The 25577-nt window shown below is 59.1% G+C and overlaps 2 protein-coding genes across 2 annotated transcripts; both read left to right on the forward strand.

Moving 5' to 3' along the window:
- Positions 1 to 2144: 2144 nt before the first annotated feature.
- On the forward strand, positions 2145 to 3601 carry CPLANE2 (ciliogenesis and planar polarity effector complex subunit 2). Its single transcript, XM_050909669.1, has 5 exons — positions 2145 to 2250; positions 2356 to 2508; positions 2612 to 2736; positions 2836 to 2975; positions 3373 to 3601. Exons 1-5 carry the CDS (start codon positions 2145 to 2147, stop codon positions 3599 to 3601), a joined length of 753 nt encoding a protein of 250 aa, XP_050765626.1.
- A 5560-nt stretch (positions 3602 to 9161) lies between these two features.
- Positions 9162 to 23606, forward strand: EPHA2 (EPH receptor A2). Its single transcript, XM_050909614.1, is given in 17 exon segments — positions 9162 to 9213; positions 10546 to 11209; positions 12593 to 12748; positions 12865 to 13043; positions 13046 to 13196; positions 13307 to 13431; positions 14665 to 14824; positions 14925 to 15024; positions 15152 to 15207; positions 15299 to 15424; positions 15519 to 15701; positions 17966 to 18027; positions 18161 to 18370; positions 18467 to 18616; positions 18728 to 18921; positions 20860 to 21015; positions 23105 to 23606. Coding segments are annotated over 16 exon segments (2760 nt in total). The 5' UTR covers positions 9162 to 9213; positions 10546 to 10563; the 3' UTR covers positions 23211 to 23606.
- Positions 23607 to 25577: the final 1971 nt, after the last annotated feature.

Here is a 25577-nt window from a genome sequence, read left to right on the forward strand (position 1 = left end):
CCACTCCAATCCCAAACGTATTCGATTCGTCCTAAGGGAAGGCAAAAGGCAATTTTTACCCCCAAAAACCTCGGGAGCACCTAGGGTGATCTTGTGAAATATTTCTTCTCCGCTTGAAGCTTCGCCGCGGGGAAGGCGGTCGGGGCTTCGGCATCGATTCCCTCCTCCCCTTTGCATGTCTTTTGTCACCCCCCCCAAAAAAAAAAGAGTCAAAAAAGGGATGGACGGCGAGTCGGCGTCGGGTTGACGTCGTCCTCCTTGCGCGGAGCATCCCTCGAGGGGCGTTTTCCCAACATTTACGTGATCTCCATCCCAAAATCCCCCTAACCGGCCCCAAACCCGCCGAGCGGCCGGGCCCTTCCGTCCCCATCCGTCGCAGAAAGGCATGTTCTGCGTCGTTAATGATAAATTCACCCCAAATTTTGACACACGCCCCCCTACACACACATACACACCCCCCCGCCGTGAGCCGCTGGTGCTGTGAGCGAGGTGTGTGTACCCCCCCCCTGCAACTCAGGTGTCCCCCCCCCCCCCCCATCGTCGTCCCAGGCTCGGCCGAGCATAGGAAATGAAAAGCGATTTTCGGTGATATTTAAAATCTTGTGTACATTTTTGGGGTGAGTAGGGGGGTTTAATGGGTTCCCCCCCCCCCAATCCCGATCAATTTTTAGCGGTTTAACAAATAAAAAGGAAAAGAAACGGATGGTTGGTCCTTTTGGGGGGGGGGGGGGGGGGAAATGCCATGGAGGGAACCCCCTGCTGCGCTCCCCGCAAGTTTGGGGGTGAAAGGGGGGATTTGGGGTCTTAGTGGGTAAAAAAAAAAGGGCAATATTTCTACCAGGGGATGTAAGAGGAATAGACAGAGGTGGAAAAAGGGGGGGGGCACAAGGTTGGGGGGAGGGCTCAGAAAAAGGGGGGGGGGGGAAGTGCTGGAAATTGGGGACCCCAAAGCCTGCCAGGGCTGGAGATTGGGGATGGGGACCCCAAAGTCTGCCAGGGCTGGAGATTGGGGACCCCAAAGCATTCCAGTAGATGGTAATTGGGGATGGGGACCCCGAGTGGGGACCCCAAAACCTGCTGGGGCTGGAAATTGGGGATGGGGACCCCAAAACCTGCCAGTGCTGGAGAGTTGGGACCCCAAAGCATTCCAGTAGTCGGTAACTGGGGATGGGGACCCCAGGTGGGGACCCCAAAACCCGCTGGGGCTGGAAACTGGGGAACCACGTACAGGGCAGCGCTGCAGGGTGACGCCAGCCCAGGCGTGTGGGGGCTTACCCGTCCCCCCCGGCCCCAAATCGCATGTAGGGCTGGGAACCCCCATACCCTATAGGGTCCGGGTCTCCCATAACCTATAGGGCCGGGGTCTGCCCCACTCCACGTGTATCCCCCTCGCTTCCCACCCCGCATGCGCCGCGGCAAGGGGGCGGGGCGGAGGTGAGGCCACGCCTCCCCCAGCGCTGACATCATCCCGAGGCGGAAGCGGCCGCAGGTGAGGCGGAGGGGCCGCGCCTTAAAGGGACCGCGGGGGAGGAGGGGGGGGGACCCCGGGGGGGGGGGACCCCGGGGCGGGGGGACGGGTGTTGCATCCCCTTTGCAGGGGTTTGGGGTGCAGGTAGCCGCTGGGGGGGTGCGGGGGACCCCGGGGGGTGTGCGGGGCTGTGTTGTACCCCCTTTTGCATGTTTGGGGGGGCAAGGAGCCAATTGGGGGGGGGGGCAGAGACCCCATGAGGGTTTGGGGTGCAGGGAGCACGGGGGGGGGGGGGGGGTGTTCAGGGACCCCACAGAGGGGGTCAAGGACCCCATGGGAGCATGCTGGGACCCCAAAGGGGGTGCAGGGACCCTGGGGGGGGGGGGGGCAGAGACCCCAGAGGGGGGCACAGGGATGCGAGAGGGGGTGCTGGGACCCCATAGTGGGGGTCAGGGACCCGAGGGGAGGGGGGGGTGTCAAGGACCCTATGGGGGGGTTCAGGGACCCTATGGGAGGGTGCTGGCACCCTGGGGGGGGTGCACAGACCCTGGGGTGGGGGGGAGGGTATCAGAAGGGGGACACCCTGCACCCCCAAGCTGCGGGGTGCAGTGATCCTATGGGGGAAAGGGGGGGGGGGGGGATCTTCCCTGTACCCCCAGGTTTTGGGGGGGGGCACATGGCGGCGCGGGGGGGCTCGGTGCTGGAGCCGGGCTGGCTCCTCTCTCCCGCCGGCCGCCCCTACCTGGACTCCATCCTCCAGAAAAATCAGCGGAGAGTGTTCGGTGAGCCCCATGCCCTTGCCTCCTCCCCCTCCCCTCTTCAAAACAGGGTGCCAGCACCCCAAAAAACCTCTACCCCCACCCACCCACCCACCCCCCCCTCCCCAGGTCTGCTGGAGCACCCAGTGCTGCCCCCCCCCTTGGCAGCCCCCACCGTCACCTACAAACTCTTCCTCTCCGGCAAGAGCGGCGTCGGCAAGACGGCCTTGGTGGCCACGTTGGCGGGGACCCCCGTGCCCCCCGTCCACCACGAGACCCTGGGTACGTCGGGGGGGGACACACACAGAGAGAGAGCACCCCCGATGTCCCTTGGGGGTGACCGTCCGTCTGTCCGTCCGTGTGTGTGTCCTGTCCCCCCCCCCAGGCATAGAAGCCACCACCGTCTACTGGCCGGCCAAGCTGCGGGCCAGCGGCCGCCCCGTCATCTTCCAGCTTCATTTTTGGGATTGCGGGGACGGCGCCCTGAAAAAATTCGAGCATCTCCTGCCCGTGAGTCGGGGGGGGGGGGGGACACACAAGTTTTGGGGGGGACACACAGGACCCCTTACCCACCCCATGATGGTGGCCGTCCCCCTCTTCCCTCCCCAGGCTTGTAAGGAGGAAGCGGATGCCGTCCTCTTCCTCTTCTCCTTCACCGACCGCTCGTCCTTCGAGGAGCTGCCGGCTCAGATGAGCCGGGTGGTCGGCCCCGACGAAGAAAACCTCGTTAGGGTGGTCGTCGGCACCAAGTATCCTTCTCGGGGGGCGGGGGGCCTGCATCCCCCCATAAGCAGAGTTTGCACCCCTATATTTTGCACCACTTGGCAGCTCGGTAGGCTGAGAACGCGCACACTTCATTACACCGATGGATTCACAGCTCCCACTTATTTTTAGGGGGTTTTGGCCCTCCTTGGGGGGGGGGGATGGATTTTTCTGGGTGTCGGTGTCTCCCTTGACCGTGTGTGTCCCTCCACAAGTGGGTTTGCACCCCCATATTTTGCACCACTCGGTACCTTGGTAGGCTGAGGACGCGCACACTTCATTACACCGATGGATTGGCAGCTCCCACTTGGTTTGGGGGAGTGGGGGGTCAGATTTTTCGGGGTGTCGGTGTCTCCCTTGACCGTGTGTGTCTCCCCCCCCCAGATTCGACCTGTCCCCTCAGGCGGATGTGACGGAGGGGGACGTGACGGCCTTCGAGGGGACCTGGGGGCTGCGGGTGCTGCGAGCGGGCAGCGGGCCGGGGGCCGGGGCGGGGCGCGGGGGGCTGGCCAGGGTCGCCCCCCTCCTCGACGCCCTGGTCGAGAGGCTTTGGCGTCGAGACCAGATCACCGCCGGCGTCGCCCCGGGGGGTGAGGGGTCCCCCCCTGCCTGAACCCCCTCTTTGGGGGGGGGGAATGGGATTTAGGGGGGCGGAACGGGAGGGGAAAAAGTGCTTTTTGACCAAAATCCACTTTTCTCCACCAAAAAAGATGCCTGGGTGCCCTGAGTCATCTGATTTGGGGTGCTGGGGGATTTGGGGGGATGGGAGACCTGGGGGATTTGGGGTGCAAGGGAATCGGTGGGTGCTGCAGGGTTTGGGGTGCTGAGGGTGCTGCAGGTGCTGGGGGATTTGGGGTGCTGGGGGATTTGGGGTGCTGGGGTTGATGGGGGTGCTGGGGGGTTTCGGGTGATGGGGATCCTGTGGGATTTTGGGTGCTGGGGGATTTGGGGTGCTGAGGGTGGGGGTGCTGGGGGGTTTGGGGTGATGGGGATCCTGTGGGATTTGGGGTGCTGGGGGATTTGGGGGTGCTGCAGGGTGATGGGGATGGGGGTGCTGTAGCTGCTGCGGGATTTGGGGTGCTGGGGAATTTGGGGTGCTGAGGGATGCTGGAGGTGGGGGTACTGGGGGATTTGGGGTGCTGCGGGGTGCTTGTGATGGGGGTGCTGCAGGTGCTGTGGGATGTGGGGTGCTGGGGGATTTGGGGGTGCTGCAGGGGGATGGGGGTGCTGTAGCTGCTGGGGGATTTGGGGTGCTGGGGGATTTGGGGTGCTTTGGGGTGCTACAGATGATGCAGGACTTGGGGTGCTGTGGGATGATGGGGATGCTGGGGGATTTGGGGTGCTGGGGTTGATGGGGGTGCTGGGGGGTTTGGGGTGCTGGGGATGGAGGTGCTGCAGATGCTGCAGGATTTGGGGTGCTGCGGGGGGATGGGGATAGGGGTGCTGTGGGTGCTGCAGGATCACGGGCATTTGGGGTGCTGGGGGCATTTGGGGTGCTGGGGGCATTTGGGGTGCTGGGGGGTTTGGGGTGCTGGGGCCTGATCACTGTCCGGGGGGGGGAGGGGAGGGACAGAGGGAGGCTTGGGTGGACAGACAGACGGACGGAGGGAGGGCTGGACAGCCAGCCCCCCAGCACCCCAAATCATTTCCCCCCCCCAAGTTCCCCCCGCCCCGTATCTAACTGGTGGGCGGGGGGAGTGGCCGGTAGTAGCCGCTTAGCCCCGCCCCCCTGCCGCCATTGGCTGCCGCCCCGCTCCCTTCCCACGCTGCTTCATGAATGAAAGGGGAGGGGGCTGGCGCGGGGGGGGGGGGCGCTTTAACCCCTTCGGGACCGGAGTTGAGGGGGGGCACACGGTGGTGCGGGGTGGATCCGCACCCACGCACCCAGCACCGCGGGACGGATCCAGACCCACGCACCCCCCAACCCCAAAACACCCCCACGGGTGTTCTCCCCCGTGGGGGGTCCCAGACCCTTCCCCCCCCCCCCCCCCAACCTGCCCACTTCCCATCCTCAAGCTCGGGCCCTCCCAGTCCCATACTGGTGGGTACTGGGAGCAGCTCCTGTCCCTTTAAGAGCGGGCGTGGCCGGGTGACATCACTCGGGACATGAATGAACAGGAGCGGGGTGCTCAGCCCCACACGCCCCACAGCGCTGGGTGCCGCCGGTTGTGGGGTGCACCCCGGCTCCCCGTTCCCCCCCCCCTCAAACCCCCCCGCCATGGCGGACACCCCCCTAGCCTTCACCCTCCTCTTCCTCACCGTCGTCACCCCCCTGGCAGCAGAGGAAGGTGAGCTCCACGCTTTGGGGGGGGGGCACCCCAAAACCCACCTATTGGGGTGCTGGGGGGGGGGTGGTGCGTGCTGGGTGGGCACCCAAAGGGGTGGGATGGTTTTGGGGTAAGTTTGGGCGGTTTTGGGGGCTGAGAGGTTAGGGCGGGCTGGGGGACTCCCCCCCCCCCCCAAATAAAAGATGATGAGGGGTGCCCCCCCCCAAAAAAAAGGGGCGCCCATGGGTGCGGCGGTGAATCACCGGCTGCTAGGGTGCGTTTTGGGGGGGGGGGCGAAGCTAAAATGGGGGGGGTAAGTTAAAAATAGGGGGGGGGAGCTAAGATGGGGGGGAAGCTAAAATGGGAGGGGGAGCTAAAATGGGGAGGGGGGGGAAGCTAAAATAGGGAGGAAAAAGCTAAAATGGGGAGAAAACCAAGAGTTTTGGGCAACTTTTCCCATGCCGAGCGGCCGGCTCACGCACCGGGGCCGGATCCTGCTGGGTGCCCCCCCCCCCCCGGCACCCCAAAAAGTGCGACAGAGCGGTTAGGGTAGAGGGGATTAAAAAAAAGAAAAGAACCCCAAAAAAGGGGAAAATCCCCCTAAAACGGAGTGTTTCCCATGGCCGGCGATGGGCCGGGCAGGATCCGGCCCGGAGAACTGGAAAACAATGTCAGGAAAACCCCAAAAAGTGCTGGGAAAAACAAGCAGCGTCCCGGCCTCCACCTCGCAAGCCTTCCCCGGCTGATTTTTAAGCTCAGTTTGGGGGTTTTGGGGTAAAAAAAAAGGGGAAAAGTCCCTTTTCTTTAATATATATTTAATTTTTTAAAACTTGAGGTTTCTAAAAACACCGTCGGAAGGGTTTAATCCGGCGCTTTTCGAGGGAAAGATGGAAGGATCCGGCCCCGAATGCAAATAAATCGGAGGCTGGGGGGTGGTTTGGGATGGAAAATACCTTCCTAAAAATTAAAAATGGGGTAAAAAACCCGAGAATGAGGTTTTTTTTTTTAAAAGTGCTAGGGGGGAAGGTGGAGGGGGGGGCAGGGACCCCCAACCGCCCCAGCGCGGCTGCGGGATTTGGGGTGCGTTCCCGCAGTGCCAATTCCCGGGAAGGATCCTTGGGGCTGTCGGGATTTTTGAGTCCAAAAAGCACAAAAAAAGGGGAAAGTGTTGGGAAAGCAGCGGGATTTGGGGGGGTTTGGGGGGGGGGGGTGTTGCTTCCCATCGCTTGGAAAGGGTGAAATCCAGTGGGATGAGGAGGTTGGGGGGGTGCTGGGTGCCCCGGCCGGATCCTGCACCGCCCGGCCTGAGGTTTGGGGTGTCCCTGAGGGTGGGGAGGGGGGAGGACAGGGGTGGGGGGTCCGGAGGCAGGGGATGGGATTGGGATTCAGATTGGGATTGGGATGGGATTGGGATTAGGATTCCGATTGGGATTTGGATTCGGATTGGGATGGGAATGGGAGGGGATGGGATTGGGATTCGTTTTGGAATGGGAATGGGAGGGGATGGGATTAGGATTCGTTTTGGGATTGGGATTCAGGTGAAGATTGGGATGGGGACAGGATCGGGATGGGATTGGGATTGAGATGGGGATTGGGGTCGGGATGGGATGGGGACAGGACAGGGATGGGGATGAAAATGCAGCTGGGGACGGGGACAAGGAGGCAGCCAGGGATGGGACAGGGATGCAGATGTGGAGTGCAGTGATGGTGGTGGTGTGGTGGTGATGATGATGGTGGTGATGATGGTGGTGATGGTGGTGGTGGCAACAGCAGTGCCGATGCAGCCGGGGACAGCGACAGCAACGGCGCAGGGGCCGCAGACGGTCGCGGGGACGGTGGGTGCAGACGGCGATGGGGCCGCGGATGCGGGCAGGGATGGCGGTGGGGTTGGAGGTGGAGGTGGCAACGCAGATATGGACGAGGAAGGTGAGGGCGTTGTGGAGGATGCAGATGGTGATGGCCATGGTGATGGCCATGGCTGTGTCGGTGATGGCCACGGTGATGATGGTGATGGCCACAGTGATGATGGTGATGGCCATGGTGATGACCATGGTGATGACGGTGATGGCCACGGCCATGTTGATGATGGCGGTGGAGATGTTGATGGTGGTGACGATGGCGACGGCAATAGCAACAGCAGAGGGGGTGCAGGTGGTGTCGGGGATGGGGGTGCAGATGCCGATGGTGACGGCACCGGAGGTGCCAACAGCACCGGTGGCCCTGGGCGTGGGTGCGCCTTTGGGTGCTGCACCCCTTGACTCAACAGCCACAGCCCCGGGTTTCTCCCCTGACTCACCCCCGCCACGGCCCCAGGGGAGGGACACGGCAGGGCCGGGGCGGGGGGGGGACACCCCACAGAGAACCCACCAACTCAGCTCACGCGCCAGCCTCCCGCCGGCTTTCCGCTCTCCGGAGGCGTGCGGGGAGATTTCCAGCCGCAGGAAAGCCGGGATATCCGCCCCGGCATCCTTCCTGACCCCGGGCATGGGGGGGGGGGACACAACACACAGACTGGGGGGGGGGGGAGAACACAGAGCCATGTGTGTGTCCCCAACTGGGTTCTTGGGGTTCCCCCCCCAAGACTTTACCCTCTTGGGGCATGTCACGAGCTCGCCCGTTCTCAGCGGAGGCGGTTGGAGGTGGGGGGGGGGACACATCCATCCCTGAAACTCCCTCACCCCGTTGGGACCCATCCCGCCGGCGTGAACCCAGGCGTCCGGGCACATTCCTGGGGGGTGATTCACCGAGGGGGGGGGCGGGAGGGGGGGCCCATCCGTCAGCGCTTCCCTCCCCGGCCCTCGGCGGCCTCCTCTTCCTCTCCCGGGCACTGGATTTGGCCACCGCCCTCGCCGGGGCGGCCGGCATGCCACGGCAGGTCTGCTCGGCCTCGGCACGGTGCAGAGCTCTGCCTCGGTTTCCCCTCTTTTTTTGGGGGGGGGGGGCGGTCCCTGGGGGTCTTCTCGTTGGGGTCCCAGGGGAATCTGTTGGGACTGGGGGTGTCCATGGGTCCCAGAGGGATCTGTGGGTCCCAGGGAAATACACATGGGTGCCAGGGATATCTGTGGGTCCTGGAAGTGTCTGTGGGTCCTGGGGATATCCATGGGTCCCAGAGGGATCTGTGGGTCCCAGAGGAATCTGTTGGGACTGGGGGTATCCATGGGTCCCAGAGGGATCTGGGGGTCCCAGGGATATACACATGGGTGCCGGGGGTATCTGTGGATCCTGGAAGTGTCTGCAGGTCCTGGGGACATCTGTGGGTCCTGGGGATATCCATGGGTCCCAGAGGGATCTGGGGGTCCCAGGGGAATCTGTTGGGACTGGGGGTATCTGTGGGTCCCAGAGGGATCTGGGGGTCCCAGGGATATACACATGGGTGCCGGGGGTATCTGTGGGTCCTGGAAGTGTCTGCAGGTCCTGGGGACACCTGTGGGTCCTGGGGATATCCATGGGTCCCAGAGGGATCTGGGGGTCCCAGAGGAATCTGTTGGGACTGGGGGTATCTGTGGGTCCCAGAGGGATCTGGGGGTCCCAGGGATATACACATGGGTGCCGGGGGTATCTGTGGATCCTGGAAGTGTCTGCAGGTCCTGGGGACACCTGTGGGTCCTGGGGACATCCATGGGTCCCAGAGGGATCTGGGGGTCTCAGGGGAATCTGTTGGGACTGGGGGTATCCATGGATCCCAGAGGGATCTGTGGGTCCCAGGGATATACCCACGGGTCCTGGGGGCATCTGTGGGTCCTGGGTGACGTCTGTGGATCCTGGGGGACATCCATGGGTCCAAGGGGTGTATGGGTGGCACCTGCAGGTCCCGGGGCCGTCCGTGGGTCCTGGTGGCATCTGCCAGGCTTCGCGCTCACCCCGCTGACACCCTTCTCCTCTCCCCACAGTGGTGCTGCTGGACTTCGCCAAGGCGCAGGGGGAGCTGGGCTGGCTCACCCAGCCCTATGGCAAAGGGGTGAGCACCCAGGCACCCAGGCGCCCGGCCCCGCTGGCCAGCACCGCCCTGAGAGCCCGCGCCGGGGATGGGGACGGGGACATCCATGGGGATGGGGATGGGGGCATCCATGGGGGAGCTCCATGGGGATGGGGACATCCATGGGGATGGGGATGGGGGCATCCATGGGGGAGCTCCATGGGGATGGGGACAGGGACATCCATGGGGATGGGGATGGGGGCATCCATGGGGGACCTCCATGGGGATGGGGACATCCATGGGGGAGCTCCATGGGGATGGGGACGGGGACATCCATGGGGATGGGGATGGGGGCATCCATGGGGGACCTCCATGGGGATGGGGATGGGGGCATCCATGGGGATGGGGATGGGGGCATCCATGGGGGAGCTCCATGGGGATGGGGACCTCCATGGGGATGGGGATGGGGACATCCATGGGGGAGCTCCATGGGGATGGGGACCTCCATGGGGATGGGAGCATCCATGGGGGAGCTCCATGGGGATGGGAACCTCCATGGGGATGGGGATGGGGACATCCATGGGGGAGCTCCATGGGGATGGGGACGGAGGCATCCATGGGGATGGGGATGGGGACCTCCATGGGGATGGGGACCTCCATGGGGATGGGAGCATCCATGGGGGAGCTCCATGGGGATGGGAACCTCCATGGGGATGGGGATGGGGCATCCATGGGGATGGGGATGGGGGCATCCATGGGGGACCTCCATGGGGATGGGGATGGGGGCATCCATGGGGGAGCTCCATGGGGATGGGGACCTCCATGGGGATGGGGGCATCCATGGGGGAGCTCCATGGGGATGGGGACCTCGATGGGGATGGGGGAGCTCCATGGGGATGGGGGTATCCATGGGGATGGGGGCATCCATGGGGGACCTCGATGGGGATGGGGACCTCGATGGGGATGGGGGAGCTCCATGGGGATGGGGGACCTCCATGGGGATGGGGGTATCCATGGGGGAGCTCCATGGGGATGGGGGAGCTCCATGGGGATGGGGGACCTCCATGGGGATGGGGACCTCCATGGGGATTGGGTTGGGGACAGCCATGGGGATGGGCATGGGGGCACCCATGGGGATGGGGACACCCATGGAGATGGGGACATCCACGGGGTTGGGGACATTCATTGGGATGAGGACCTCCATTGGGATGGGGTCGGGGACCTCCATGGGGACAGGGACCTCCATGGGGATGGAGATGGGGAGATCCACGGGGATGAGGACAAGTGCATCCACGGGGATCAGGGGCACCGCCCACCCTGCCTCAGTTTCCCCCCCCCATAGCCCCCATTTCTCTCTCTTCGGGGGGGCGGCAGTGGGACCTGCTGCAGAACATGCTGAACGACTCCTTGATCTACATCTACCTGGTGTGCAACGTGCTGGAGGGCGAGCAGGAGAACTGGCTCCGCACCAACTGGATCTACCGCGGGGCGGCCCAACGCATCTTCATCGAACTCCAATTCACCGTCCGCGACTGCAACAGCTTCCCCGCCGCCGGCGGCGGCTCCTGCAAGGAGACCTTCAACCTCTACTACGCCGAATCCGACGTGGATTACGGCACCAACTTCCAGAAGAGACAATTCAAGAAGATCGACACCATTGCACCGGATGAAATCACTGTCCAGGATGATTTTGCTTCCCGGAACGTTAAACTCAACGTTGAGGTGCGATCGGTGGGACCCCTGAGTCGGAAAGGTTTCTACTTGGCGTTCCAGGATTTGGGAGCTTGCGTGGCGTTGCTTTCCGTCCGGGTTTATTACAAGAGGTGCCCGGCTGTTTTACGGGGTATGGCTCGCTTCCCCGAAACGGTGGCCGGCGTCGACTCGCAGACCTTAGCCGAGGTGCGGGGAACGTGCGTGGAGGAGGCGGTGGCCGACCAAGCGCCGGCGCTGCATTGCAACGCCGACGGCAAGTGGTTGGTGCCCATCGGGGAATGCCTGTGCCGGGCCGGCTACGAGAAAGTGGGAGAGAGTTGCCAAGGTAGGGCTTGGGGCGGGAGCTGGTAAATTGGGATTGGGGGGGGGGGGTGAGGAGCCGTGGTTGGGGGGACTTGGGGGGGGGGGGGGCTGAGGATGCTCCAGCTCGGTGCATGCCACGGGGGTGGAGAAATGAGGTGTTGGCCTCAAAATTCCCTGCCCTGGATCCTCAACCTTGAGCATCATTAGTGCGGCGAGTGTGGCAGGGCTCAGCCGGGAGAGGGGTGGGCTAGCCGGGGGACGGGGGTCCCAAGAATAATAGAAGCTGCAAAAAAGAAGGTGGAATACCTTAAAATCCCCAATCTGGGTCAGAGAAATGAGGTGTTGGCCCCAAAATTCCCCGCCCTGGATCCTCGTCCTCGAGCATCACTAGTGCAGCGAGCGTGGCAGGGCTCAGCTGGGAGGGGGGTGGGCTAGCCGGGGGACGGGGGTCCCAAGAATAATAGAAGCTGCAAAAAAGAAGGTGAAATACCTTAAAATCCCCAATCTGGGTCAGAGAAATGAGGTGTTGGCCCCAAAATTCCCCACCCTGGATCCTCGTCCTCGAGCATCACTAGTGCGGCGAGCGTGGCAGGGCTCAGCCAGGAGAGGGGTGGGCTAGCCGGGGGACGGGGGTCCCAATAATAATAGAAGCTGCAAAAAAGAAGGTGAAATACCTTAAAATCCCCAATCTGGGTGAGAGAAATGAGGTGTTGGTCCCAAAATTCCCCACCCTGGATCCTCAACCTTGAGCATCACTAGCGTGGCGAGCGCGGCAGGGCTCAGCCGGGAGAGAGGTGGGCTAGCCAGGGGACGGGGGTCCCAAGAATAATAGAAGCTGCAAAAAGAAGGTGAAATACCTTAAAATCCTCAATCTGGGTCAAAGAAATGAGGTGTTGGCCCCAAAATTCTCCGCCCTGGATCCTCGTCCTCGAGCATCACTAGTGCAGCGAGCGCGGCAGGGCTCAGCCGGGTGGGTTGGGGGGAGGGGGGGGGTCCCGTCCCCCCTGCGGGGCACAAAGCTGCAAAATAAGCCAAAATACCCTAAAATCCCCAATCTGGGGTGGAGGAATAGGGAGGCAGCACCGAAACACCCTCCTCCCCCCGCCCCGATCCTCACCCTTGAGCACCACTAGTGCGGCGAGCGCGGCAGGGCTCAGCCAGGAGATGGGTGGGCTGGGGTGGGGGTGGGGGGGTCCCAATAACAACCTGCAAAATAAGGTGAAATACCCTAAAATCCCCACTCTGCGTGCTCGGGGTGGGGAGGGGGGGGGGGTGATGCCTCCTTCCCCCCCCCCCCCCCCAAAACCCACCTGGCTGAGGATGCTGTGGGTGGGGAGGGGGGATTCGGGGTCTCACCGGTGTCATTGCGCGTGTGTCATGTCGCCTGTGTCTGTGCGTCCCCCAGCTTGTCCCCCCGGCTCCTTCAAGGCCACCGTGTCCCCGAGCGGCTGCCAGCCCTGCCCGCCCCACACCCTGCCCTCCCCTGCCGCCGCCGCTGCCTGCCCCTGCCAGGACGGCTTCTTCCGCGCCCCCGCCGACCCCCCCACCGACCCCTGCACCCGTAAGTGACCTTTTTTTTGGGGGGTGGGGGGGGGGGGAAACTGAGGCACGGCGCAGCCATCGCCACCCCCTGACCCCCCCCTCTCTCTGCTCTCTGTTCCCCCCCCCACCGCCCAGGTCCCCCCTCACCCCCGCAAGGCGTCACGGCCGTGGGGCTGGGGGCCACGGTGCAGCTACGTTGGTCCCCCCCCGCCGACCCGGGTGGCCGTGGGGATGTCACCTACAGCGTCACCTGCGAGCAATGCTGGCCGGAGAGCGGGGAGTGCCGTCCCTGCGACGGGGGGGTCCACTATTTGCAGCCCCCCGGGGGTTGACGGGGACGGGGGTCACCGTCACCGACCTGGAGCCGCACGTCAACTACACCTTCACCGTCGAAGCCCGGAACGGGGTGTCACCCTACAGCCACCACCGTAGCGTGGCTGCCACCACCATCAGCGTCAACCAGACGGGTAAGGGGCCAACCAGCATCTCCCACACCTTCCCTCCATCATGGGGACGCCTCCGCGACGTCCCCGTCCCCCATGGGGACGCCTCCGCGACGTCGCTGTCCCCACGGCAGAGCCACCCCGGGTGACATCGGTGAGCCTGGATGGACGGACGGCCACCACCTTGGTCCTCTCCTGGACGGTGCCACCGCGGCAGCAGAGTCGGGTCTGGAAGTACGAGGTCACCTACAGCAAGAAGGTCTGTCCCGTGGCGCGGCTTCAGCCCACCACCCCCAAATCCGTGTCACCCCTCCATCCGTGTCACCTCCATCCTTACCCCCCTCCACATCACTCCCCCCTCCACGTCACCCCATCCTTGCCTCCATCCGTGTCACCCCTCCATCCGTGTCACCTCCATCCTTGCCCTCCTCCACGTCACCCCCCATGTAACCCCATCATTGCCTCCATCCGTGTCCCCCCTCTATCCGTGTCACCTCCATCCATGTCACCTCCATCCTGGCCCCCCTCCACATCACTCCCCCCTCCACGTCACCCCATCCTTGCCTCCATCCGTGTCGCCCCTCCATCCGTGTCACCCCTCCATCCGTGTCACCTCCATCCTTGCCCCCCTCCACATCACCCCCCCATGTCACCCTCATCTTTGCCTCCATCCGTGTCCCCCCTCCATCCATGTCACCCCCATCCTTCCCCCCTCCACGTCACCCCCATCCTTGCCTCCATCCGTGTCCCCCCTCCATCCGTGTCACCCCTCCATCCGTGTCACCCCCATCCTTGCCCCCCTCCACGTCACCCCCATCCTTGCCTCCATCCGTGTCCCCTCTCCATCCGTGTCCCCCCTCCATCCATGTCATCTCCATCCATGTCATCTCCATCCTTGCCCCCCTCCACATCACCCCCCCCATGTCACCCTCATCTTTGCCTCCATCCGTGTCGCCCCTCCATCCGTGTCACCCCTCCATCTGTGTCACCTCCATCCTGGCCCCCCTCCACATCACCCCCCCCATGTAACCCCCATCATTGCCTCCATCCGTGTCCCCCTTCCATCCGTGTCCCCCTTCCATCCGTGTCCCCCCCATCCTTGCCCCCATCCGTGTCCCCTCTCCATCCGTGTCCCCTCTCCATCCATGTCATCTCCATCCATGTCATCTCCATCCATGTCATCTCCATCCTTGCCCCCCTCCACATCACCCCTCCATGTCACCCCCATCCTTCCCTCCATCCGTGTCATCCCTCCGTCCGTGTCACCTCCATCCTTGCCCCCCTCCACATCACCCCCCCCATCCTTGCCTCCATCCGTGTCACCCCTCCATCCATGTCACCCCTCCATCCATGTCACCTCCATCCTTGCCCCCCTCCACATCACGCCCCCCTCCACATCACCCCCCCATCCTTGCCTCCATCCGTGTCACCCCTCCATCCGTGTCACCCCCACCCTTACCCCCACCCGTGTCACCCCCACCCATGTCCCCAGGTGGACGAGAACAGCTACTCGGTGCTGCGCTGCGAGGGCACCTCCGTCACCCTCCCCAAGTTGTCCCCTGCCACCGCCTACGTGGTGCGGGTCCAGGCGCTCACCCCGGATGGCCACGGTGCCTACAGCCCCCAGCACGAGTTCGAGACCCTGCCCGAGGGTGAGGATCCTGGGGGGTGGGGGACAGGATTTTGGGGGGGGGGGGGGGGTCCAGGGGGTGCAAGGTTGACCCCAAACCCCCCCCCGAATTGTCCCCGCAGGCGCCGAGGCCATGGCATCCGCCGCCGTCATCAGCGGCTCCGTCACTGGTGTCCTCTTCGTTCTCCTCCTCTTGGCTGTTCTCCTCTACGTTCTCCGGCGGTAAGGAGATAAAAAAAAAAACCCCAAACCCCCCAAAAACCCCAAAATACCATTTTTTTCCATCACCAAAGATGGGCGAGGGGTGATTTTTTTGGGGGGGGGGGGTCAAACCGCTGCTTTTCCACAGGAGGAGGAGGTCACGGCCACGCCAGTCCACCGAGGACGTCTACTTCTCCAAGTCAGGTGAGCAATGGGATGGTGGGGTCAACGGCGATGGGTGGGTGGGGGGGGTGACATGGGTGCTGACCTACACCCCCTCCCCGGCACCCCACAGACCAGCTGAAGCCCCTCAAGACCTACGTTGACCCGCACACCTACGAAGACCCCAACCAAGCCATGCTCAAGTTCACCACCGAGATCCCTCCATCTTCCATCACCCGCCAAAAGGTCATCGGCGCCGGTAGGTCCTCAAGTGGCTTCGTCACCTCAAAGACACCCCAAAATGGGACCAGGCTGGGGGGGTTCAATGTCCCCCCCCCCCTTCCTCCGAGCAGGTGAATTTGGGGAGGTCTACAAGGGCACCCTGAAGCGTGGTAAGAAGGAGGTGCCGGTGGCCATCAAGACCTTGAAGGTGGGCTACACGGAGAAGCAACGGGTGGACTTCTTGAGCGAAGCCACCATCATGGGCCAGTTCTGCCACCACAACATCATCCGCCTGGAAGGGGTCGTCTCCAAGTGTGAGTGCCCGTGTGTGTCCCCCCCCCCAAAAAAACCCCCAATTTCCCTGCAAAACACCCCAAAAAAAGGCTATATAAAAAGAGGGGGTTTTGAGCAACGATGGGTGGGGATTAGGGGGTTTTTTGGGGGGGTTTTGGGGTTTTTGGGGGGGGATTTTGTTTGGGTTTGGGGGGCTTTTGTTTGGTTTTGGGGGGTTTTGGGTTTGGGGGGCTTTGAGGTTTTTGGGGGGGGATTTTTTGGTTTTGGGATTTCTTTTTGGGGGGGTGGGTGGTTTTTTTTTTTGTTTGGGGGGGTTTTGGGGGGGTATGGTGTCTTTGGTTTGGTTTTGGGGGCTTTGGGGTTTTTGGGGGGGGATTTTTTGGTTTGGGGATTTCTTTTTTGGGGGGTGGGGTTTTTTTTTGGTTTGGGGGGTTTTGGGGGGTATGGTGTCTTTGGTTTTGGGGGGTTTTGGTTTTGGGGGGCTTTGGGGTTTTTGGGGGGGATTTTTTGGTTTTGGGATTTCTTTTTTGGGGGGGGGTTTTTTGGTTTGGGGGGTTTTGGGGGGGTATGGTGTCTTTGGTTTGGTTTTGGGGGGCTTTGGGGTTTTTGGGGGGGGATTTTTTGGTTTGGGGGATTTCGTTTGGGGGGGTTTGGGGGGTATGGTGTCTTTTGTTTGGTTTTGGGGGGCTTTGGGGTTTTGGGGGGGATTTTTTGGTTTTGGGATTTCTTTTGGGGGCGTTGTTTGGGGGGGTTTGGGGGGTATGGTGTCTTTGGTTTGGTTTTGGGGGGCTTTGGGGTTTTGGGGGGGGATTTTTTGGTTTTGGGATTTCTTTTTTGGGGGGGTGGGTGGGGTTTTTTTTTGGTTTGGGGGGTTTTGGGGGGTATGGTGTCTTTGGTTTGGTTTTGGGGGGCTTTGGGGTTTTGGGGGGAGATTTTTTGGTTTTGGGATTTCTTTTTTTGGGGGGTGGGTGGTGTTTTTTTTTGTTTGGGGGGGTATGGTGTCTTTGGTTTGGTTTTGGGGGGCTTTGGGGGTTTTGGGGGGATTTTTTGGTTTTGGGATTTCTTTTTTTGGGGGGTGGGTGGGCTTTTTTTTTCGTTTGGGGGAGTTTTGGGGGGTATGGTGTCTTTTGTTTGGTTTTGGGGGGGTTTTGGTTTTGGGGGGCTTTGGGGTTTTTTGGAGGGGGATTTTTTGGTTTTGGGATTTCTTTTTTTGGGGGGTGGATGGGCTTTTTTGTTTTGTTTGGGGGGTTTGGGGGGGTATGGTGTCTTTGGTTTGGTTTTGGGGGGCTTTGGGGTTTTGGGGGGGGATTTTTTGGTTTGGGGATTTCTTTTTGGGGGGGGTGGGTTTTTTTTGGTTTGGGGGGGTTTTGGGGGGGTATGGTGTCTTTGGTTTGGTTTTGGGGGGCTTTGGGGTTTTGGGGGGAGATTTTTTGGTTTTGGGATTTCTTTTTTTGGGGGGTGGGTGGTTTTTTTTTTTGTTTGGGGGGGTATGGTGTCTTTGGTTTGGTTTTGGGGGGCTTTGGGGGTTTTGGGGGGATTTTTTGGTTTTGGGATTTCTTTTTTTGGGGGGTGGGTGGGCTTTTTTTTTCGTTTGGGGGAGTTTTGGGGGGTATGGTGTCTTTTGTTTGGTTTTGGGGGGTTTTGGTTTTGGGGGGCTTTGGGGTTTTTTGGAGGGGGGATTTTTTGGTTTTGGGATTTCTTTTTTTGGGGGGTGGATGGGCTTTTTTGTTTTGTTTGGGGGTTTGGGGGGGTATGGTGTCTTTGGTTTGGTTTTGGGGGCTTTGGGGTTTTGGGGGGGGATTTTTTGGTTTTGGGATTTCTTTTTTGGGGGGGTGGGTGGGGTTTTTTTTTTGTTTGGGGGGGTTTTGGGGGGTATGGTGTCTTTGGTTTTGGGGGGCTTTGGGGTTTTTGGGGGGGATATTTTGGTTTTGGGATTTCTTTTTTTGGGGGTGGATGGGCTTTTTTTTTTGTTTGGGGAGTTTTGGGGGGTATGGTGTCTTTTGGTTTTGGGGGGCTTTGGGTTTTTTTGGGGGGATTTTTTGGTTTGGGGGTTTTGTTTTGGTTTTTGGGGGGCTGGGGTTTTGGGTTTTTTTTGGGGGGGGGGATGGTGGGGGTTTTTGAGTTGTTGGGGGGTTTGGGGGGGATTTTGCGGTGGAGGGGTTGAGGGTTTTGTTTGGTTTGGGGGGGGAGTTGGGTTTTGGGGGGTGTTTTGGGGGGGGTGGGGGTTTTGGGGGGAGGTTTAGGGGAGTTTTTTTTGACTCCTTTTGGATCTTTTTTTCTACAGACAAGCCCTTCATGATCATCACGGAGTACATGGAGAACGGCGCGCTGGATAAATTCCTGCGGGTAGGTGAAGCGTGGTGGCAACGTCCCACCTCCCCGAGGCGAGGATCACCGGATGGTGGAACCACCAAAACACCCCCCCCCCCCCCGAGAGATGGATTCGAGGCCGGATTCTCCCCTTTTTTCCCCCCCCCAGGAAAAAGAAGGGGAATTTGGCGTCATCCAGCTGGTGGGGATGTTGAGGGGCATCGCCGCCGGCATGAAGTATTTGGCCAACATGAATTACGTCCACCGGGATCTGGCCGCCCGGAACATCTTGGTGAACAGCAACTTGGTGTGCAAAGTGTCCGACTTTGGGCTTTCAAGGGTGTTGGAAGATGACCCTGAAGCCACCTACACCACCAGCGTAAGTGCCACCGAGGTGGGGTGGTTGGCCGTGGCGGGGTTTGGGGGTTTTGTTTTTTTTGAGGGGGGCAGAGGTTGACCCCCAACGTTGCCGTAGGGTGGGAAGATCCCCATCCGTTGGACGGCACCCGAAGCCATCTCCTACCGCAAGTTCACCTCCGCCAGCGACGTCTGGAGCTACGGCATCGTCATGTGGGAGGTGATGTCCTACGGCGAGCGACCGTACTGGGAGCTCTCAAACCACGAGGTGAGCATCCACCCTCCTCCACCACCAATTTTTGGGGGGGGTTTCTTGCGAACGGACAGCTTTTTTGGGGGTGGGGGGGAGCACCACTCGACCTCCTCCTCCTCCTCGTAGGTGATGAAGGCCATCAATGAGGGCTTCCGCCTCCCCGCCCCGCTGGATTGTCCCTCCGCCATCTACCAGCTGATGATGCAATGCTGGCAGCAGGAGCGCAGCCGGCGCCCCAAGTTCGCCGATATCGTCAGCATCCTCGACAAGCTCATCCGCGCCCCCGAGTCCCTCAAGGCGCTGGCAGACTTCGACCCCCGGTGAGCTACGGAGCGAGACGGGACGGGGGAGGGGGGGGTAAGGAAGGCGGGCGCAATTTGCGGTATCGCGCTCTTGCGTGCTCTTGTGCACCTCCGCGTTTTTTGCATCGTTTTTTTGCACCTTGGCGTTCTTGTGTTGCTTTTTGCACCTCTGCATTTTTGTGTTGGTTTTTGCATCTCTGCATTCTTGCACTCTTTTTTTGCGTCTTTGCGTTATTGCATTGCTTTTTGCACCTTTGCAGTCTTGCACTTCTTTATTGCTTCCTTGCGTTCTTGCATCGCTTTTTGCATCTCTGCATTCTTGCATCGCTTTTTGCATCTCTGCATTCTTGCACCTTTGCATTATTGCATTGCTTTTTGCACCTTTGCAGTCTTGCACTTCTTTATTGCTTCCTTGCATTCTTGCATCGCTTTTTGCATCTCTGCCTTCTTGCATCGCTTTTTGCACCTTTGCCTCCTTGCACCTTTGCATTCTTGCATCGCTTTTTGCATTTCTGCATTCTTGCACCTTTGCCTTCTTGCATCGCTTTTTTAATCTCTGCGTCCTTGCACCTTTGCATTCTTGCGTGCTCTCTTGCATCTTGGCATTCCTGCACTCCTTTTTGCATCTTTGGATTTTTGCGTTGGCTTTGCACCTTTGCATTCTCGCCTTGCTTCTGGCGTCTTTGCGTTCTTGCACTCTTTTTTGCACCTTTGCATTTGTGTGTTGCTTTTTGCGTCTCTGCATTTTTGCATTGGTTTTTGCAGCTCTGCATTCTTGCACACTTCTTGACTTCCGCACACCACATCTTGACATTTAGGTGTTGCTTTTTTGCATTTGTGCCTTTTTTTTCCCTCTCTATTTTTTCATCACTTTTTGCATCCTTCCATTTTCACATACTTTTTTTGCATTGTTTCATTTCTGCATCATTTTTTGCTTCCTTCCATTTTTGCACCTTTTTTTTGCATCCTTCCATTTTCGCACCATTCTTTGCATCCTTCCATTTCTGCATTACTTTTTGCATCCTTCCATTTTTGCACTGTGTTTTTGCATCCTTTCAGTTCTGCATTACTCTTTGCATCCTTCCATTTCTGCACGGGTTTTTTTGCATCCTGCCCTTTCTGCATCATTTTTGCATCCTGCCCTTTCTGCATCACTTTTTGCATCCTTCCATTTCTGCATTACTTTTTGCATCCTTCCATTTTTGCACTGTGTTTTTGCATCCTTTCAGTTCTGCATTACTCTTTGCATCCTTCCATTTCTGCACGGGTTTTTTTTGCATCCTGCCCTTTCTGCATCATTTTTGCATCCTGCCCTTTCTGCATCACTTTTTGCATCCTTTCATTTCTGCATTATTATTTGCATCCTTCCCTTTCTGTGTCATTTTTTGCATCCTTCCCTTTCTGCATCACTTTTTGCATCCTTTCATTTTTGCACTGTGTTTTTGCATCCTTCCCTTTCTGCATCACTTTTTGCATCCTTTCATTTTTGCACTGTGTTTTTGCATCCTTTCATTTCCGTGTTACTCTTTGCATCCTTCCATTTCTGCATGAGTTTTTTTGCATCCTTTCATTTTTGCACTGTGTTTTTGCATCCTTCCCTTTCTGTGTCATTTTTTGCATCCTTCCCTTTCTGCATCGCTTTTTGCATCCTTTCATTTTTGCACTGTGCTTTTGCATCCTTTCATTTTTGCACTGTGCTTTTGCATCCTTTCATTTTTGCACTGTGCTTTTGCATCCTTTCATTTCTGCACCGTTGTTTTTCATCCTGCCCTTTCTGCATCACTTTTTGCATCCTTCCCTTTTTGCACCGGTTTTTTTTTTGCATCCGTCCATTTTTGCACCGGGTTTTTTTTTTTGTTTTTTTTTTTTTTGCATCCTTCCATTTTTGCACTGTGTTTTTGCATCCTGCCCTTTCTGCCCCGTTTCTCACGCCCCCGCCTCCTGTCCCTGCCCCAGGGTCTCCATCCGCCTGCCCAGCACCAGTGGCTCGGAGGGCGTCCCCTTCCGCTCCGTCCCGGAGTGGCTGGAGTCCATCAGGATGCCCCAGTACACGGAGCACTTCATGGCCTCGGGCTACAGCACCATCGAGAAGGTCCTGCAGATGACCAGCGAGTGAGTCCCCGTGGTGTCCCCGTGGTGTCCCCGTGGTATCCTCGTACTGTATCCGTGGTATCCCCTCGGTATCCCTATGGTGTCCCCACGCTGTCCCCTCGCTGTCCTCCTCCTGTCCCCATTCCGTCCCCTCCGGCTCCCGCGGGGACAGGGACGTGCTGGGAAAGGAAGCGGCTTCCGTGGCGTTGGCGGCGTTGGCCGAAGGGATGGGATAAAATTAGATGTTCCCCGGCCAGGATCTGGCCTCAGGAGGTCGGGATGAGCCATGTCCGGCTGTCTGTCCCCTGGGAATGGCGCGGTTGTGGGGGGAGGAGGCAGTGATGGGTCCCCCAAAAATAGGGTGAGGTTGGGGCTGGATCTGTTCCCACGGGATGCTCAGGGCTGGATCCAGACCCAGGCGATATTTGGGGCTGGATCTGTTCCCACGGGATGCTCAGGGCTGGATCCATCCCTGGGAGAGGTTTGGGACTGGATCCAGCCCCACGGGATGCTCAGGCCTGGATCCAACCCTGGGCGATATTTGGGATTGGATCCGGCCCCATGGGATGCTCAGGGCTGGATCCATCCCTGGGCGATATTTGGGGCTGGATCTGTTCCCATGGGATACTCAGGGCTGGATCCATCCCTGGGCGATATTTGGGACTGGATCTGTTCCCATGGGATGCTCAGGGCTGGATCCATCCCCGGGAGGGGTTTGGGGCTGGATCTGGCCCCACGGGATGCTCAGGGCTGGATCCATCCCTGGGCGATATTTGGGACTGGATCTGTTCCCATGGGATGCTCAGGGCTGGATCCATCCCTGGGCAATATTTGGGACTGGATCTGTTCCCATGGGATGCTCAGGGCTGGATCCATCCCTGGGCAATATTTGGGGCTGGATCTGTTCCCACGAGATGCTCAGGGCTGGATCCATCCCTGGGCGATATTTGGGGCTGGATCTGTTCCCATGGGATCCTCAGGGCTGGATCCATCCCTGGGAGGGGTTTGGGGCTGGATCTGTTCCCATGGGATGCTCAGGGCTGGATCCATCCCTGGGTGATAATTGGCGCTGGATCTGTTCCCACGGGATGCTCAGGGCTGGATCCATCCCTGGGCGATATTTGGGACTGGATCTGTTCCCACGGGATGCTCAGGGCTGGATCCATCCCTGGGCGATATTTGGGGCTGGATCTGTTCCCATGGGATGCTCAGGCCTGGATCCATCCCCGGGCAATAGTTGGGACTGGATCTGTTCCTATGGGATGCTCAGGGCTGGATCCATCCCTGGGAAGGTTTTGGGACTGGATCTGGCCTCATGGGATGCTCAGGGCTGGATCCATCCCTGGGAGAGATTTGGGACTGGATCTATTCCCATGGGACGCTCAGGGCTGGATCCATCCCTGGGCGATATTTGGGGCTGGATCTGTTCCCATGGGATCCTCAGGGCTGGATCCATCCCTGGGCGATATTTGGGGCTGGATCTGTTCCCACGGGATGCTCAGGGCTGGATCCAACCCTGGGCGATATTTGGGATTGGATCCGGCCCCATGGGATGCTCAGGCTGGATCCATCCCTGGGCGATATTTGGGGCTGGATCTGTTCCCATGGGATGCTCAGGGCTGGATCCATCCCTGGGCGATATTTGGGACTGGATCTGTTCCCATGGGATGCTCAGGGCTGGATCCATCCCTGGGCGATATTTGGGGCTGGATCTGTTCCCATGGGATGCTCAGGGCTGGATCCATCCCTGGGCGATATTTGGGGCTGGATCTGTTCCCATGGGATCCTCAGGGCTGGATCCATCCCTGGGAGGGGTTTGGGGCTGGATCCGGCCCCATGGGATGCTCAGGGCTGGATATATCCCAGGAGATGCTTGGTGCTGGATCCGGCCTGTGGAATGCTCAGGGCTGGATCCATCCCCGGGCAATATTTGGGGCTGGATCTGTTCCCATGGGACGCTCAGGGCTGGATCCATCCCCAGGGGATCCTCCCCCCCCCCCCCCCCCCCCAAAACCCCGCTCCCCCCCAGCCCCTTTTCAGGCTCTTTCCCCCCCAATAACCCTTCCATTTTCTCCCCCCCCCCCCCCTTCCCTCTCCCCTTTATTCCCAGCGACATCAAGAAAATCGGGGTGCGTTTGCCGGGGCACCAGAAGCGCATCGCCTACAGCTTGCTGGGGCTGCAGGAGCAGGTCGGCGCCGGGGGGGTCCCCATTTAACACCCCCCCCCCCCCCTGCACCCCCAAAATACTTGAAAGCAATGAAATGAAGACATCACACACACACCCACACCCAGCCCCCTCCTCCCCGAGGGGTTTATTTATTATTTCTATTATTATTAAGGGGTTTTTATAGTATTATTATTAATATTATCCCCGGGGTTGGGGACGAAACGGGTGGCACCTCCATCCTCCTCCCCCCCCCCCCAAAAAAATTATAGAAATTAAATTTCAAGCTCATTTTGGGCTGGAGGAGGTGTTTTGGGGGGGTTGCCTCTTCTCCCCCCCCACATTTCAAGAAAGAAAAAAAAGGGCTCAGCCCCAAAACTGGCTTATTTTTGCTTTTTTTTCCTCCCTATTTATTCCTCTCCCACCAGGTTTTTGGGTGGTGGGTTGTTCCCCCCCCCCCCCCCCCCCCCTTTAACGCTGATCTGCCAGTGTTACCTTTTATTTTTTAACCTAATTTATTCTATTTTTGTATATTTATTGCGGGGAAGCGAAGGTCGTGTCAGATTCGGGAGAGAAAAAGGGGGAAAATCAAAAAAAAACCCAAAACCCGGATCCCTTTCCCCCCCCCCTTTTTTTTTTTTTCATAGATTTTCAGGGGTTTGGGGGATTTTCGTGGGGTTTTGATTTGAATAAAAACGTGTCTTTTTTCTTTTCTTTCTTTTTTTTCCCCTATAATATCGTCGTTTCCCACTGGCTTGCAGAGATTGCAGGAATTTGGGGGGCAAAGAGGGATGGGGGGGGCTTTTTCCCCTGGCTTTAAGGGGTTTTAAAGGATTTTTAAGGAGTTTTTTAAGGGGTTTTAAAGGATTTTTAAGGAGTTTTTAAGGGTTTTAAGGATTTTTAAGAGTTTTTAAGGTTTTTTTTAAGGGAGTTTAGGGGGTTGTAAGAGGGTTTTTAAGGAGTTTTAAGGATTATTTTTTTTTTTTAAGGGGTTTTAAGGATTTTTTCTTTAAGGGTTTTTAAGGGGGGGGTTAAAAAAAAAACAACTTAATTTGGTTGGGTTTTTTTAAGGGGTTTAAGGTGTGGGTTTTTTTTTTTTTTAAAGGGGTTTTAAGGTGGGTTGTTGTTGTTTTTTAAGGGGTTTTAAGGGATTTTTAAGGGTTGTTGTTGTTTTTTAAGGGGTTTTAAGGGATTTTTAAGGGTTGTTGTTGTTTTTTAAGGGTTTTAAGGGATTTTTAAGGGTTGTTGTTGTTTTTTTAAGGGGTTTTAAGGGATTTTTAAGGGGTTGCACACAGCTCGAGGAGGGTTTCCTATCCGGGGCCTCTTTTCCTTGGCAAAATCCATGAGGAATTTGGACTTTTTATCACCCGCCGCTCCCCCAAAGCCAAACCCAAAGCCGCGGCGACAGCGGGGCCGGCTGCCCGGTGCCTGCAAATAACTGGGTGGAAAAAAGCCGGAAAAAGGGTTGTTTTGGTTTGGTTTTTACCCAAAACCATAAAAAAAAGCTGGGGGGGGGGGGCTGTGGTTTAGGGGGGCCCAGCATCTTGCTGCGAAAGCCGCCGTTTGGGTGGTTTTCACCCTATTTCGGGGCGTTCGGGCCTGTGGATGCCCCACGCGTGTCAGGAGTTTGCCGGTCTCAGCCCCGCCGCTGCTGCCGCCGCTCTCGGTCCCGGCTCAAAGTCCAGCAGCACCCGGTGAGGAGGCGGCAGGGTGGCGGGGGGGGGACACACACACACACACCGGATTTGGGTGTGCGGCAGCACCCGGCAGCGCCTTATCTCTGTTTGCTTACGGCGGGGCCGGATAAGGGTGATGGGGAAACTGAGGCACGGGGCAAGCAGGGCTTTTGGGGTGCCCCCCCCCCCCACCGCTGCCACCCCGGTGCCTGGCTCGGTTTTGGTGAAACTCCCGTCCTAATCCCCGTGGGAGCAGGCGTGGGGTGACGGCTAGGGAAGGGAGCATCACCCATGGGTGCTGTGGGTGCTACGGTCCCCATGCCCCACTGAGCATCCTTCCCAAGTGATGTGGGTGCTGTGGTCCCATCACCCTATGAGCACCCTCACCCCACTGAGCACCCTCCATGGGTGCTGTGGGTGCTACAGTCCCCATGCCCCACTGAGCATCCTCCCCAAGTGATGTGGGTGCTGTGGTCCCATCACCCTACGAGCACCCTTACCCCACTGAGCACCCTCCATGGGTGCTGTGGTCCCCCTCCTCATGGTTCCCTCACCCCACTGAGAACCCTCTCCATGGGTGATATGGGTGCTGTGGTCCCCATACCCCACTGAGCACCCTCCATGGGTGCTGTGGTCCCCCTCCCTATGGTCCCATCGCCCCACTGAGAACCCTCTCCATGGGTGATATGGGTGCTGTGGTCCCATCACCCTACGAGCACCCTCACCCCACTGAGCACCCTCC

This window comes from Gymnogyps californianus, chromosome 21 (genome assembly GCF_018139145.2).
Source record: "Gymnogyps californianus isolate 813 chromosome 21, ASM1813914v2, whole genome shotgun sequence".
Taxonomy (NCBI): Eukaryota; Metazoa; Chordata; class Aves; order Accipitriformes; family Cathartidae; genus Gymnogyps; species Gymnogyps californianus.